General features: G+C 42.5%; 1 protein-coding gene across 1 annotated transcript; it reads left to right on the top strand.

The window, feature by feature from the left end:
- The first annotated feature begins 54 nt into the window (after positions 1-54).
- On the top strand, positions 55-13,306 carry POLDIP3 (DNA polymerase delta interacting protein 3). The gene is made up of 9 exons (XM_076336589.1): positions 55-161; positions 2,953-3,340; positions 5,770-5,847; positions 7,671-7,766; positions 9,570-9,752; positions 10,694-10,771; positions 11,400-11,529; positions 12,398-12,464; positions 12,818-13,306. The coding sequence occupies exons 1-9, from the start codon at positions 55-57 to the stop codon at positions 12,990-12,992; spliced, it is 1,302 nt and encodes a 433-aa protein (XP_076192704.1). The 3' UTR covers positions 12,993-13,306.
- Positions 13,307-16,655: the final 3,349 nt, after the last annotated feature.

A 16,655-nucleotide genomic window follows, 5' to 3' on the forward strand; every position in this document is an offset into this window, starting at 1 on the left:
GCGGGGCCATCTCACTTCTGGAGGCGGGGCGAGGAACGGAAGTAGTATGATGTCATGTCCGGGTCTCGCTCGCTGCGTCTTATCGTTGGGCCCCGCGACAAGATGGCGGACCTCTCTCTGGACGAGCTCATACGAAAACGCGGTGTGACGGTGAAAGGGAGGTAAGCGGTCGGGAGGGCAGCGCCCCGGACCCGGCGGCCTCCGGTGGTTCCTCTGTTCTCCCTTCTGGTCGTTCCGCTCCGGAGGCTGCGGGCCGCAGCCTGCCTCAGCGCGGCCCGGCCCTATTCCCCGCTTTCGCCTTCCCATTGGCTTAGGCGTTGGTCTGCGGGGCCGTGCCTTTGATGTAGATTGGTGGTGGCGGCCGTCGCTCGGGGCCGGGGCGGGCTGGGGCCGGGGCGGGGGTCTGTCCCCACACCTCACCCCGCTCTGCCTGGCGGTGCCCCGTGGGCTCTAGCCCCGGCAGGGCAGGCCCACCCACCGCCTCTACCCTTCCCTTCTCGGGCTCTTCTCGTTTCTCCCGAGATGTCTGGCACAGCCCATGGCTTCACTAGTGCCTCCGACCTGTACCTCCTGCTTCTCCCCACCGATTAACCCAGTGGCGCTCCCCAAGCCGGGATCAGCGGGGCCTCGGCGCCCCTGAGCCCCCTCGGCATCCTGGCTGCCCTGTATCTGCAGCAGGAGCTGCAGCTCTTCGTCAGGCAGGGCCCTGGGGGTGCCCCGTCCCCCCGCAGCTCCCAGAAGGGGAGCGTTGATGAGTGGCACGGTGCATTGTGGGATAGCCGTGGGAGGTGTAGTTGTGCCACGGGGAGTCGTAACTGGCAAAGCTGATGGGGATCCGCACAGGCGAGGCTTCAGGCTGCCATGGCTTCATCAAAACTGCTGCCTGGCCCTTGGAAACTGTAGTCTTTGTAGCATAGTTAATTAGACTCCAACAGATTGTTTGAAATGCTTGTGTGGCTGTGGAGCGTGTTACATATTAGCTACAAGATTAGATTCCTGCTTTGTATGGCAGACGTCTCCAGTGCAGGCTGGGCCATTTACTCTAGTGCAGCTGTTGGCAGTTCTTATTTGCCTTCTCCTTTGGTGGCTTTTCATCTTCCTTTTTGCTATAGGCACTTGATGCTTCTAAAGATCTTGTCCATAGATTTCTCCCCATCTGTGTTAGCTAAGTGTGCTCCTTTTTTTTTGTTGTTGTTTTCTTGTTTGTTTAATTTAATGGTCATTGGGGAATCTTAGGTTTTCACTCTGAATGTCTACGCTTATATGTCTAGAGTAGTATTTTGAAAGTTATCTGATAACGTATACTAGCAAAACATTCAAACACATATTTAAATTCTAGTCTAGACAAGGCCTTGGCTTTGCGCTTTCATTCATGTTATCCTGTGTATTTGGAACAGTCTTATGCTGCTTAATATGCGAAGCACCTCCTTTCTCCTTTTTCAAATCCCTCCTTAACTCTCATTTCTTCCAGAAATTCTTCCTGCTTTTATTTGCTGAACAATAATCCTTCTGCAGCACTGTAAGACTTTTTGTGCCTTGCATTTCTCTTGTTTGTCATGTTTAGCTCACTTCATAAGATTTCTGAGGCAGCTAACTTGACTTTGTGAAGGCTGGATAAACTGAATAAATTTAAATCATTATATCCGTGCTGTTCAGTAGCCTAGATGAAATAACAGAAAAATCTTCACCTATAAAATGTACCAATCCACAAAATACTCAAGCCAGAACTTGAAGTTCTGGAAAGTGAATTAGATGTTTGAGATTCCCTTTTATTTCAGGTGCTGTGGCACAAAATGCCTAAACAGTTAATGCTGTTACAGGGTAAGTAATTCTCTACGGAAGAGAGTTGCTTATTAGGATAAACAAAAGTCTTCAGAGACGGTGTAATCTTCAGTACAGAGTTTCCTAACCAATTTCATTAGTTCATGTCATTAACAGTTTTAACTAATTCTGGCTTAAATGCTGATACATATATTTCTGGTTTTGCTTTGACCTCTTTTATGCTCATTAAAAAGAACCACTCATCAAGCCCTTCTGCAGCACTCTGAATGCTTTCAACATAGCTAAATTAATGCTTTTTAAAATTGTAAGGGAAGTCTTGTTCTGTGGCTGTTACTTTATGGGTACTGTTAGTCTTCTGTATTATTCTGGATATATTTTAATAAATGATCTTAATACTCCTGTTTCTTCTAGCTAGTGTGCTTTGGCTGTATGAGAGACCAGCCGTAGGATTCTTAGCTAGGTAACAAAATGGGACCCCAGTCCTAGCTCTCCAGTTGTCTGGACACAAGAATGAGAGAGGTGGAAGTGGAGGTTCAGTCTTTCATCTCTGGTTTTTTTTACAGATCTCTCCACTGAAAATACATGACTGTAAATAATGTTAAGATAGTAGAACCCTACAATAAACCTTGAAACTGGTGGCTTTGAACTGAGATTGGTACTGGTGCTTGTACATCCTAAAATCCAAGCCTCTACACTCCCACAAATCTGAACTTGTTGCCCAGAATTCTTGAAATCATGTGTAGTTACATGTTTCCTTTTTATCAGGACATATTATTGTATTACAAAAGATGGTTAGCAGACCTGCTGAGTCCTAAAGCTAGAAAGTCTGTTTCTGTTCCTCTTCGTCTTCAAAGGTTTTCCTAAAGTGCCTAAGTTGTTGATGAATTTTGTTTAAATGTAGCATGTACTTAGCACAGCTGAAGTCAGACCCTTTACTTAAGTTTGTAAATGTGAGCTTAAGGATGGATTTTGGAAATCAGTTCCTTAGCTGTTTATGTAGAAAGTAAAATCCAGCATAAAACAGCTTAGGAGCTCTACTGTTGTATTTGGACATCTAACCTGAGTGGATTTCTGTGCAGTAATAATGCGCTTTTGTTTGCAGCAACACAAATACTTTTATTGATACTGTATCACACCTTATAATATCTGAAACTTTTTTTTTCCGCCCAGGCTTAACACAAGGCCAGTGTTTGGAGGTGTAAGATCTCGCATTGGGATCCAGCAAAATCTCCTAAATAGATCATCACCAGCTGTCAGCTTCCAGCGGACATTTGATGCCCGACAGAAGATAGGACTCACTGATGCCCGACACAAACTGGGGGTTAAAGATGCCCGTGAAAAACTGGTTCAAAAGGACGCTCGGTTCAAAATCAAAGGGAAGGTGCAGGATGCTCGAGAGATGTTGAATTCCCGTAAGCAGCAAAGTGTTGCTGCTGAAAAGGTGACCAAAGTGGTGGATGCCAGAGAGAAGATCAGCTTAAAAAGGAGCGCTCCAGCTGCTATCAGCCCAACTATGGGGACAGTAAATCCAGCCGTGAAAATCACCAAAACTATCCAAGTAGGTCAAGCAAGCAATCTCTGAGCCCTCAGTTATTCTACAGCAGTCCAGTACGATATACTGGATGATACATGAATACATGATAATACATTAATATGTTCACATGTTTACAATAGAAGCGATGGTGATACAGTTCAGTCCAGCCTGTAGGGCAGGATTCAGAGCCTTTTGGGTGTCCTTGCAGCTGCTTGGGGCTTTTTGTAGAACCCCAGCTTTCATTTAAATTTTCATTTGAATTTTGGGCCCAATAAAGACTAAAGCAGCACTCCTGTCAGCATTAAAGTAGTTGTCTTGAATGGTTAAGTAGTCTCTTTCCCACCTAAATACAAAGAAAATGTATGCATTTTTGTCATTCTTATACCACCCCTCTTTGCAAGTCTGATGGGGTGGATTGTCCTCTCTAGATAACTGGTTTATCCTAGTGGTGGGATAACAGTTTAGAATACACAGCTGTGTTTGTATCTAAGAAGATCAAAAATTCAATGAGCCCTTCTACAATTTCTCTATTTCTACTTGGCTGGTTTTCAGGAAAGCCCTGACTGCCAGGGAGTTGCCTGATTACACGATACATTCCTGCTGAGGCTCAAGATTTATTTCAATTGTAGTATAATCAGTTGATCACCCTAACCTGCTGATTTCCTCTCACAATTTTCTAATTTCACTTTGCTGTGTGCACAGTAACTTGATTCTTAGCAAACTTCTCTGTGAAATAACTACTATTGAACGATGTGTGTGTTAGGTATGGTGGGTGGAGTCAGAAGAGAAGTTTCCAGACTGTCAGGATTGTTGTTTGAGGAGTGGTTTTGTTCCTCACCTCTACAAGCATGTAACCGAAGTTCCTAGCCTACCTCTTTCATTTTCCTCCTCCCAAAGATCAATGGTGTGCTTACACGTACCCAGAAAATCTCCTATTCTCATCAGTTTGAAAGCCTAGATGAGTCTGCTTTCTGTTTTGCTGAAGACCATCAAGCATATTTCTTCTTTAAATTAGCCTAGGAAATTTCCCATTACTCTGCAGGTTTCCTGCCAGGCTGACCTAAGAAAGAGAAAGGACTCTTGTGGCAGTAAGAAGGGCTAATCGCAGAGCAATAGAGCAGTCTGTTCAGTAGTCTTTAATTAGTAGGGTAATTAGTACTCATGCTGTCCTTCTAAGACAAATCACCACCATCAGCCATTAGGAGTTGAACATTTTCTACAAAGTTTCTAGGAGTTAAAATAGTTTCCAGAGACTTGGTACGGCAGCAATTTGCTCTGACCTGATTTTTTTTTTAAGACTTGGTTTGACCTACAGTACTTTGTTTGTTAAACAACATATTGCAAAAAAAGAAAATGTTGTAGAATGTAATAGTGATTAAGACTGTAGACAAAACTGTGCACATGAGCAATTATTTAATAATTTTTTAAAAATTATTTATAGTGAAATTCCAAATTGCCCATGGCCCTCCTCTCTTCCCAAATGTGGGAGCAGAATCAAACTAAAGTATCTTGATCTGACATGCAGCACACAGCTTTAATGTCCTATACTGTGGTCTTGTTTCTCATAAAGGAAGGGAAAAAAGTCTTTGAAACCCAAAGAATTTCCATAGCTCTGCTGATGTTTCTGTAGGACAGGTACCCTTGTTTCTAAATTGATTAGCTAATTGAAGCGTGAGGGTGCTGTGGTGTAAGTTACAGTCTAGAGAAAATGCAAATCTGAAGATTTTACTGCCTGTATAGAGTATTTTTGTAAGAAGACCCATTCTTTTCTGTAATGCTTTTTCAAAAACCAAAAGGGCATTTTTGAGAGAGTTGCTGTTTGATTTCAGTTGTTGATGAGTACAGCTACGTTCCCTGACTACTTCTGTTGTGATTTCCCTGTTTCATGGGATAACAGGCTGCAGAAGGGTCAGCTATACTACCCTGTGCATCACTTTATTCCACTACAGCTTATTCCAGCTCTATTGTGAAGGGACAGTATATACTTCTCCTTTGAAATGGAACAGAACTAAATTGTGTTGTGTCCCAACTTGCTGAATTTGATGGAAGTAGGTATCTTTGGTTCCTTGTAGCATGAAAGAAGAGAAGCTTACTTACCGATTTACCCCATTCATGGTTTCCTATTGGCAGAAATGCAGATCTAGTCAGTGCTGGCAGGGCTGGAGTTAAGTCCTTCCCACTAATCTTGGACTAAAACTCAAGCAATTCAAATCAGTTTCTCTTCGTGGCCTTAGGTTTTAATTTCTTCGATTAAGTGAAGCTATCTCATATTGAACATATTACAGGAAACATAGATGTTATCTAATAGCATATTGTGGTAATATGTTTCAAGAGCAGGAGAGCGAGTTTCATTTAAGTGGTCTCAGGGTATTAACTAACAGCTCTGATCTTCTGAAATGGGGATCTGGTGGACTGTAGCGTTTAATGCTTTGGTTCTTTCTCTCTAACTGTAGCAGAAAGCTCCAGTACCTGGACACTCTCATCCAGCAGGAATGAGGATCAATGTGGTGAACAACCACACACACAAACAGGTGTGTGCCTGCTCTGTGCTCTTTGTTTGTTACCTTTGGGCGGGGAAGGAAAGTGTCCATAAACATTGGCAGGTGCAAAGAAAACTTCAAGTAGAAAAGAAAAGTGTGTGGAAGTTCTCTAACAGCTTAGCTCCCTATTCTTGCATGGTTAAGATACTTTCATGGTAATTGAGGTTTTCATTTAGTCTAATTGATCTTGATTCCTTGTGTGTTATACAAATGCAAAGTAGGTATTCCCGATTTTCATCTGTATGCACTAATGGTTTTTCTTTCTAGAGACTGTGACCTTTAGCTGTGATGTTTTTCTGTAAATTTCTCAGTGACACCACATGAAACCAAGTTTTTGTTGTTTTGATTCACCATCCTGCCAGCCTCTTCAGAGAGTGGATATGATTGTACATGGTCAAATGTTCCACAGTGAGGTGGGAGATGGCATAACCTTCCTGTGAAATCCCAGCTATGGGTCCCTGCTGGAAACCTGATAGTGAATGATGTTAGCTGGTATTCTGATGTGCTATCAAATTTGCCATATCCCTTATCAATCAGACTTTGTCTGAGGAGAACCCTAGAATTTGTGCTGTCTTTTCTGGGATCAATTTTAAAGGCCTTCGTCACAGCTCCCGGCCATTCAGCCACCTTACCACCTTGGGTGCTTTCAGAGAGGAATTACACCTTTTTATTACTTATAATACTTTATGTACACACACAAAAAAATATGAAATATTGGAAAACTCATTCACAATAATGTGTCCTGTTTTGTTTTGGGGTTTTTTGCATCAATTATGGTAACTTTAGCTATTTGTGTATGTTACCTCTACATTGACTTGCTGCCTTCATCTATCCCAGATGCTTAAGGAAGTGTCATTATTCTGACCTCATCACTATAAGCCTTGAATCCATTTCACTTTGTCTCAAACTCAAGTCCATTGTCCTGATGGCTAGTGTTTTCCCCCGTTCTTTTCTGCACAATTCTCCTTTGTTCTACCATCTCTTTTTGGTTTTTTCCTTCATAGCATTTCTGTGACTGGAACAACTTTCCTGTTTGTAAACCAGAATCTTGCTGACTATGACAACCCACTTATTTTGCAAGCTCTCATTGCTAATCCCTCCGTTTTTCTTCACCTTTCTACTGAATTAATGGGAAGCTGTTTTGAGTTGTGACTTCTTATGTTCTGGGCAGTGACATGCGTATAGACTTTTTCTTAACATTATTTAGAATCTATGAAAAAATATCTGTGTAGGAGTTAGCCTCAATATTTTAAGGCAGGGCTATGAGCGTTAAGTTGAACTGGGAAATTAATTATTCATTCAGTAAACCTAGTGCAGTGTTTTCTAGTGTCAGATGGATATGTGCTGTGCTGAGGAAAGAGGCTGTTCAAAAGGAACGTTTGGTTCAGATGTATTTGGCAGACATATGCTTAATTTAAAAAGAACTAATAAAAAAAAAATCATATGCACATGCTTCAACTTTAAAGGTAGCAGGGTGCTAAAAAGTAAGACACTGAGGCTTTATTCCATTAATGTTGTTTCATCAGTCCTGATGAGGTCTAGGCATTAGAGAAATCTATATGTGGTTTCAGTACACCTAGGGAAATAGCTTTACTGTGGCATTTCTGGAAAAGAAGTTTGATAGTTTTTACACTGGCATTTTGAAATGGACTTGCATACCTTCAGCTCTGTGTCCCCAAGCTGCAAGGACAGGAGTAAAGTCCAATGTAGTCACGTTCATTACCTGAAGAAGGCTGAAGGCAGGGGAAAACTACTTATTATGATGTCTAGATTAAATCTACCTGCTTGTAAACTGTTACCTTGCTTCTCTTCAGGGTCTGTATGACATGGAAGATGATGATGAAAGTGTCTCTCCCCTTACTAGCAAACAGATGAAAATCACCACCACAAACAGTTTCCTGCACAACGCGGTAAGGGATTATCTGAACAGTCCCCACCACGTCATGCTCACATTGGGTGGACACACAGGCTGCAGCTTTACAGGGCTTATGTTCTTTTAAAGTATGTAAACGATGCTTTCTCCCAAAATGTTTGCTCTTCACCCCACCCTTCCCTTTATGGCAATGCTTCTAGTGTTATTTTTGGGACAGAGTCCTTTTAGGCTAACTGTGGTTTTATAGGCCTTTTGCAGCCGGAATGTGCGCTTTCTCCCTTGCTGGCAGGTTGCTGCATGTTAGCTCTTGACTTGGGGATGTGCTTTGAATCTCTCGTTATTGTTTGAGCAGGCAAGCAAGGGAAGCTTTCTGCTGCTTCTCGAGGCTGGACGTCAAAGCAGGAAGTCTCTTGCCATGCAAAATCGTAGTTGGCAGCTTGTTGGGGAGTACTGATGCTCTGGAGAAGATGGAATTTCAACACAGACAAATGCGAGGTCTTGCTCTTGGGACGGGATAACCCTCTGCAACTTAAGCTAAGAACTGACTGGCTAGAAAGCGGCTTCGTAGGAAAGAGCCTGGGGATCCTGCTGGGTGATACACTAAGAATGAGTTAGCAGTGCTTCCTTGCAGCAATGAAGGCCAACTGTAGATCTTATATTAGTAAGATCATAGCTAGCAAATCAAGGAAGATAATTATTGCCATCTGTTTGGCAATTTGAGAGTGCACCTGGAGTACTGTGCCTATTTTTGGGCTCTGCAATACAAGACAGACACCGACAGACTGGAACTAGTACAACAGGATGGTCAGGGGGCTGAGGAGAGGGTGAGAGAGCAGTGTCTCTTAAGGCTGAGAAGAGAAGGCTGTAGTAAGATCTGTCCATGCACTTTCACTGCTTAATAGGTGGTCGTGGAAAAGGTACAACCCACGTCCTTTTCAGGAGCGAACAGGGAGAAGATGAACCAACAAATGTGTTGCAGCAAAAGAAACTCTAGTTAGATATTGGGGGAGAGTTGTGCAGTTCTCAGGGTATTGGTCAGCCTCTGGCCCAAGGACTCAGAGAGGCTGTGAAATCGCTGTTCTTGGAGATATTCAGAGTTTAACTGGATGAGGCCTTGAGCCAACCGGATGTGTCTTTGAAGTTAGCCCTGTTTCAGACATGAGGGCTGGACATGGGTTTGTCCTAAATTATTCTGTGGTTCTAAGAAAGCAAATTAATGTGGTTTTACCATCACACAGGCAGTTTAGTGGAATGATTATCCCATGTTTTTTTCTCATGTGGGTATTCAGAATAGAGCTCCTGGCCATTTGTCATCCTTAAAATCAGCCTTACAGGTTTTTTTGCAGGAATAAACGTGTTATCTTCAGTGTTCACAGCAGCTGCCAAGCACAATTTTTATTCTGGCTTTAAACTCTCCAGGTAGTTCCAACTAGAAAGGTTATGATGGAGCATAACCTTTGCATGCCCTAGCTTGGTGTTTCTGAAGAAGTATTGCTCTTTGTACTGGGGCAGCTCAATCTTAATGAGCAATCTTTGTGTACACTTTGTAAAGTACTTGAAAATCTTTGAATAAAAGGAGCTTCTCAAATTCAAATCGCACTGGTAAAGTTCATTTAAGAATATGAAACTAAAAAGTGCTCATTAGTGACGGAAGTCAGAAACTTCAGCTGATTTTTGTCTCAAAGCTGAAAGTCTCCAGCACTGTGGAGTTTTTGACACCGGGAAGGACATGCAGTTCTTAGTGCCTGCTAGTAATGCTCTCCTGCTGTTGGTGCTTGAAGAGGAGGGATGACTGTTGTAGCCTGCAGCTCTCAGAGATACTTATTCTTTCTTCCTGTAGACTGGGCTGAGTGGCAATAAATTCTCTCTGTCCAAGACTGTTCCCCTGACTAAAGTGGTCCAGAATGATACATACACAGCTCCACCTGCACCTCCCTCTCCTATGCGGACGAAGGCCTTGACAAACATGTCCCGGACCTTAGTGACAAAGGAGGAGCCTCCAAAAGAACCAGCACCTGTTGAGGTGAGCTCAGGGAAGTGGGAGATGGTCTTTATAGAAGTCTCTGAAACATCTGAAACTTGCTGTTTATCGGTTATGCAAGCAGCTCATTTCTGCCTGCCTTCCACCATTATTTCTGGAACTCCATCAAGCTTATTCTGATAGCTGCAACCCAAGTCCCGAGAATTTGAAACCTGTCTAAACATCCTTTTCTTCAGCGTTTGAGAGACTGGGAATTCTCAGTTATTGCATCTTGCTTCTCTCAACTTTTTTATCTAGCATGGGAGCACATGGTCCTGGGGGAATCCGTGTTACAGGAGGTGGCAGTTGTTGTTTGGACGCTCCTTGGAGGCTTCCATGTCCCTAGGAATAGTGTTTTAACACTACTAGTTATGTTGTCTTCTGTCCGCTCCTGTTAGCAAGGAGAAAAATGGGATTTTTTCCAAATACAGCTTCTTGCTGTCCACACAAGACCTCTCAGGCAATTTGTAGACAAGCTGCCTGGAATTGCTTTACCAAACTGCCTGATGTTGGGTACGGGTAACCCACCAGGTGTTCCCAGGCATTTTGAGTTCAGCATGTTCTTGAGGGGCTGGAGCCATATTTTGGGGTTTGCTGGCTGGTGTAGAGTGCAGCAGACACATGCACTTAAAAGTGTGGGCATGACTAGAGAGTACTGTGTATGTATGCAGATTAAGTTAGTGTTATACTTGGGAATGAAAGAGGAAAGTTACTTCAGAGAGAAATTAGCATGGAAAAGGGGCTCCTCTTCACCATCAGATGAGCTGCACTTTTGTAAGCATTGATACTTCCCATTACTAGCTGTAGCTCTCACCTTTGTGTGTGTGTGCAGACTTTCCCAGACATCCCTTTAGTGACTTTTATTTAATGCTTTCTCTGCTGTGCTGTCTTGCCTGCTGCATTTCTGACCTTTTTTTATGCAATGCATTTGTTTGTGTTGGCAGCTGGCGTTCAGTCCTTTGGAAGGCACAAAGATGACTGTAAACAATCTGCATCCTCGAGTCACAGAGGAAGACATTGTTGTGAGTGTTGCTTACTGCTGAACTGTGGATGAGTGATGCTTCTTTCCCTTAACCTACCTCTTTTGATAAATCACTTGATCTGTGGTGAATGCAATGAAGAGGGGTATGGCATGGGTTTGCTTTCCTTGCAAAAACTTTGAGAGTTCCTGATTTCTTTTGTTTTGGTTTTTAGTCACTTTTTTTAAAAAAGTGTGCTTAAGAAGCTGGGACAAAATACCATTTCTAGGGTGTACTGAGATACCTGGCATCACTTAGAGGAGTTCATGCCAAATCATGCTTGGTGGTGTCCTCAAGCTTATGCCCCCATCCAAATTACCTAGGCGCTTCCATTCTCAGCAGGCTGAGAATGAGCCTGGTCTTCATGTGTGACAAACAGTATAGAGTACTGGGCCTTGAACTCTTCTGCTTGTGTTGGTAGCAGTATGGAGCTTTGTGCAACCTGTATGACTAATGCCAAGTACTCATACCATAGCAAACACAAAATAAGACAAGTGGCAAAATTCTGCCATGTATTTTACTAAGCAGGATGGGTGGTGCAATTAGGAAACTAAGCCTTTCTCACTTGGTGTCTTTGGCTGAAGTGGTACCTCTGATGTGACCGTGGTCATGACTAACTCTCTGCCCTCAGGAGTTATTCTGTGTGTGTGGCGCTCTGAAGCGAGCCCGGCTGGTGCACCCTGGAGTGGCTGAGGTAGTATTTGTGAAGAAAGAAGATGCTATCACAGCATATAAGAAATACAACAACAGGTGCTTAGACGGTGAGTTTGAGACCAGAGTTGCATTTAGGATAGATAAATCAACAAAGACTTTTCTACCTCAGCAGAGAGTTTAAAAGCATCTCAGATGCTTATATGCTACGAAGAGAGAGGAAATGCCAGAAAATCAGTTCAAGAGCTAGACAATGCAATACGCTTCTATGTAACTAGCTGAATATATGCACAGTTTATTTAAGGGAAATTTTAAAAAACTTTTTCCTAGAAAGAGAATGCTCAAAGCTAGAGGCAGGGTCCTGGTGATTCCACTGCTCTAATTTACAGATTAAATTTCTTTTGTTTCTAATCTAGTGCTGGGAGCTAGGTAGTCCTTAGGAAGGCTTTACCTGCTTACAGAACAGCTGCTTGCAAAGTATAAGTAAAACTAATATTTGCAAAACCCTCAAGGCATAGTCAGAGACATTTTGAATCAGACCTGTAAAACAATTAGTATCAGCTTCTCCATAAACTTTGAACAATGCAATTGTTAATCTGGATCCACCTGCAATGTTGTTATAGGCTGAAATTATGTGTTAATTTTTAGCTGGAAATAGATGCTTTTTCTTTCTCTAAATGAGTAACGTTATTAATGTCAGATGAGCAGCAGACAGCTGAGAATGGGAGATTTTCTTTTGTCTCTGCTAAGGGTTTTGTACCTACATGTAATTTCTTAACTAGTGTGAGTCTTCATACTGTACTGAGTGTTTCAGTGGCTCTCCTGTTGCTGTGATTTTGCAACAAAAGATGTATCAGCTGTTCTTTCTCATGTTTCCCCAGCATGTGGAACTCTATTGCTTGCACTGGTGTGTGATATTTCTGGGGTCTTGCCTTACCATGATTCTGATACAAGGACTTTTTTATTGTGTTTGTTTAGGTCAACCAATGAAATGCAATCTTCATATGAATGGGAATGTCATCACCTCAGACCAGCCTATATTGCTGTAAGTGTCTTTTAGGTGGAGGGGAAGAACCAAGCACATTTGCAGGTTCTGTTTTGAGGAGGACCTGAGGGGAGGGGAGGAAAACTGTTAGCAAATTATTGTCCCATGAATATTCTCCTTCTCTTCCTCTCTGTGGAACTTTATGTTGAGCTGAGTGCTATATAGCTTGGCTCCATAGTATTCCCAGCCCAAAACAAGTCTGAGATGAGGAAGTTTTCTTATGAGGAAAGTATATTTAAAACCTCTATCTCTAATATTGGGAAGGGGGCAACACCGAGAACAGTAAATGCAGACATAGTGTTAAATTTTATTTCATAATGAGAGGTTAAATACTGCTTTTTTTCATCCTCCAGCCGATTGAGTGATACCCCTTCAGTGAAGAAGGAAGGGGAACCATGCCGGTCAAGTGCAAGCGCCTCCTCAAATCCCCCAGCTGAGGTGGACCCTGACACTATCTTGAAGGCACTCTTCAAATCCTCAGGGGTCTCTGCCTCTGTGCAGCCCACAGAATTCAAAATTAAACTCTGAGAAGGGGGAGCGAGCAGTGGACTGGAAAACTCATTTAAGTTGAGGAATGAGAAAAGTGCAGGAGTGCAGATGTTACTTGCATTTGCCTGCCTTGAAATTTTTTGTTTTCTATGATCGCTACCTTACTGTACAATAGTGTTTCCTCTTGTGTGTGTACTTTCTGTTTTCATAGCTGGAGTTTTCTTCCATGATTTTTTTTTCCAGAAGAATAACCTCCCCCTTCTGCCAGTAATGTATTACGAAGCATATACCATGTAACTCCCTCCTTTACTCCAAAGCCCCTAGTGGCCATTAAAAGTGCACATAGACCTTGAGGGAAGGAGTGGTGATCTCCTTCTCTTTTCTTCTGACTGACCTTTAACTAAAAGGTGCATCCCCTTGATTATCAACAGGCAAGAACACCACATTGTTTCTGAAATTGCTGCACTGGGTACAAAGTCAGGTGTGGCTCCATACAGGAAGCACCATCTTGCATCTTTGATTTGTATGCATTTGGTGGCATACTACTTCATTCTGGCTGTTGGACATTTTTCTGCTCAGCAGCTGTGACGTTGAGAAGAAGTGTGAAAAACTGAGCTCCCCGCTGTGTATACCAGCCAACGGAGGCATCAGGCAGAAAGGACATATGCACAAGTGCACCACCATTGTGCTATGGGAGGGATGCTTTGACTCTGGTAATGCGGGGGGGGGGGGGGGGAGGCGGCTCTGGCATTTGTACAGTGACCTGTAGGGTCAGGTTCAGTTGCTCTCTTCTTTCTGGACTGAAAAATAAGAACCAGTCTTGTGTTCAGAGCTAGAGGAAATCCAGGTGTTTCACTCCCATTAGACTATTGCATCCTCCTGCTGACGCAGGGACATTAATTTTTTTATTACCTGCTAACTTATCCAGTCTCCTATAAAAAGGAAGGAGCTGGGCCTTTTTCAGATACTAATACATAAGAAGTAGTCTTTTCTTGTGCCTGAGAACTCACTTCTTTGAGAGATGTAATTTGGGGAATGTTTGGCTGCTGTGCGGGCATGCTGCTCGCATGCATGGATTTGGAGGATGATTGCTGCACTTCATGGCTTCAGGGAGAGGTTTTGGAGAGGAGAGCAGTTAGCACTCTGTAAGGAATACATGGAGAGGAGTGTCGAGTAAGTCCCATGCAGAGCAGCAAGGATGTACCTTGGGCCAGTGAGAATCTGTGACGAGCCACAGGCCACTAGGTGGCACTTCCAGTACTTCCTTTGTTAGTACAGCATTATTGCCATGGATATTTGAAGTCCTGGTAGCTCCATTCATTTGTATTTGTTCAAAATGTATTATAAGAGAGGAAAGCTAAGAGCCACTTCCAGAATCTGGTTGGGGTTTGAACTTGATCCTTCTAGCTAGGAGACTAACCTAATCCATTCTGTTCAGCTCCACTGAACTTTAATGAACTCTCTGTAATGGTTCTAGGTCTGGATTCCATTTCTTGGTAAACCCTATGTTTCTTTTGCTTTCTTGTTCTGTATTAACTCTTTGCTCTATCTAGCTCGTGCAAACCATTCCTCTAGCTTACTGTATCCCTTTTAGCCATGGAAATAACTGAGGACTTGGCAGGACTTGTTTTTCTGGAGTACTCTCTTTGGTTTGGAAGCCAACACCACCATTATTGGCAGGGTGCTTCATGTGAACAGCAGATGTTTGTAGGGGAGGGTACCTAAGACAGCTATTGTTTTCCTTTTTTAGATTGCCCATCAAACACCTGTGTTTTATTAAAAAAAAATGGGGGGAGGGGGAGGAAACATTAGGGGTTGGAGAAGATAATGTATTACCTGTTTCTGAATAAACGTTTGTTATACAGAGAGTGGATTCTAAGCCTTTTTAGATGCTGTGAAGCAACTAAAGATAGGTGGAGTTGTTCCAACATTGAATCAAGTGTGCTTTTAGAAGAATATAGAAACTTCAAAACTGATAATGTGATGAAGAGCAAGAGGAGTATATGGATGAGAGAATTGATAGTCATAAGCCTTTTAATCTGGATCATTGAAATTAGTAGCTGATTCTTGCTACAAAGTGGGAGCAATTTGTGTCCCCACCTAGTTCCAATTCTGCTGTCACAGAAAAGAAATAGAACGGCCTTTGTTACTGACAGCCTAGTAATTTTAAAAGTAATTTTATTATAAAAAATGCAGCTGTGAAATCAGGGTACCTGTTCTAGGTGAAGTAGGGTATTTCATTATCAGCTAGGTAGAAAGTTTTGGAAATGCGAAGACACCTGTATTGTGAATGCATATCTTGTCTATTCTGAAAGAATGCGGAGATTCAACCATTTTATTAATAGACTCATGTCCATTCCAAAAGCCAAATAGCAAGATGCACTTTGTAACTTGCTGTTAAATTGTGCGTTGTGTTTAGGTTATCTGGGAGAAATTATGACGACATTAACATACTTCCTTGGAAGAACTACTGCTCTGTTCTCTAGCTCTGTGATCTATGGCAGTATTTATTTTTTTTTTTAAATCGGTGAAGTCAATGATTATCTAAACACCACTCCATGGTTTGTCTTACAGCAATGTCTTGGTGTGCATTGCTCTTCCTGTTCTCAGTCAGCTCTCTAAAGTTATCTTAGCTCTCTAAAGTTATCTTAGTCTTCTAATACTTCATAGCGTGGCTTCTTTCGTTGGGTACTGAAAAAAGAGTAACCAGTTATTCCTAGTCCTTTTCAAGCAGTTTACCTTGCAGCTTTCCAGTTTCTCCTGGCTGTCCTGCAATTGTCATGCTAATCTTGTTTGCATTCCACTGAGCTCACCTACCACCTTCTGACCTCAGATCTGTGCACATTTGCCCTCATGCAGCATGATTATATATTTTTGTTCAGTTTTTTCCGGGCTGTTAGAAATTATGAACTTGCATATGAAACTGATTGCTTGCACTAATTCGATATGGCTGGCCAGGACAAGTGGTAGGTAATTTGTAATAGTGTTTCTCTCTCTCTTTTTTTTTTTCCTTTGCTTTTTCAAAAACATGGTGACTTCTGAAGTGATGCCACAACTTGCAAGTTTGTCTGGTATATTTTCATGGCTTTTACATGTATCATTTCTTCTGATAATGTTGATTAACTTGGATATTTGTTTGGTGAGTCAACTCTCTGTTATTTCTTACTTTCACTGACCTTTTTTTCACCTTGTACATATGTCTTGCTTCCATATCTTTATTTTGGAGTGGTCCTGTCTTCCATTCAGTCATAAATACAAGTTCCTCTGTACAGGTCATCTTTTTTTTTTTTTTTTTGCTTTTCCTGATTAACAAGAGTCTTTAAAAAACAGCTGTTCTTATGGTTGTCTTTTGACTGTTTTTACATATCTTTAAGATTTATTTCTTCTTCTATTTGCCTCTCTAGGATTAAGCACATTGCCTGTGTTTTACACTGTTCAGGTCTTCATTTTCAGAACTGTTGAACTAAATGATGGTGTGTAATAATAAGCTTTCTTACAGAGCATCCTGTAAGATGCTCTGGATGGGGAAACCTTTTTGTTACTCTCAACCATCGAGCGGCGACGGGTCCCTCAGGGCGGGCAGCGCCTTCGAGGCGCTGCCCGCCCTGAGGGACCCGCCGCCGCCATTAGCAGCGCGGCGGCGGCGCGGGGAACTACAACTCCCGGCGTCCCCCGCACCCCGCCGCTTCCCGCCGAGCTAAG

The sequence above is a fragment of the Aptenodytes patagonicus genome, chromosome 1 (genome assembly GCF_965638725.1).
Source record: "Aptenodytes patagonicus chromosome 1, bAptPat1.pri.cur, whole genome shotgun sequence".
Classification (NCBI taxonomy): Eukaryota; Metazoa; Chordata; class Aves; order Sphenisciformes; family Spheniscidae; genus Aptenodytes; species Aptenodytes patagonicus.

Coding starts and splice junctions, on each gene's coding strand:
- POLDIP3 (XM_076336589.1), top strand. CDS start 55: ATGTCCGGGTCTCGCTCGCTGCGTCTTATCGTTGGGCCCCGCGACAAG. Junction 7,767..9,569: donor ACAGTTTCCTGCACAACGCG/GTAAGGGATTAT, acceptor TTCTTCCTGTAG/ACTGGGCTGAGTGGCAATAA. Junction 9,753..10,693: donor AAGAACCAGCACCTGTTGAG/GTGAGCTCAGGG, acceptor TTGTGTTGGCAG/CTGGCGTTCAGTCCTTTGGA.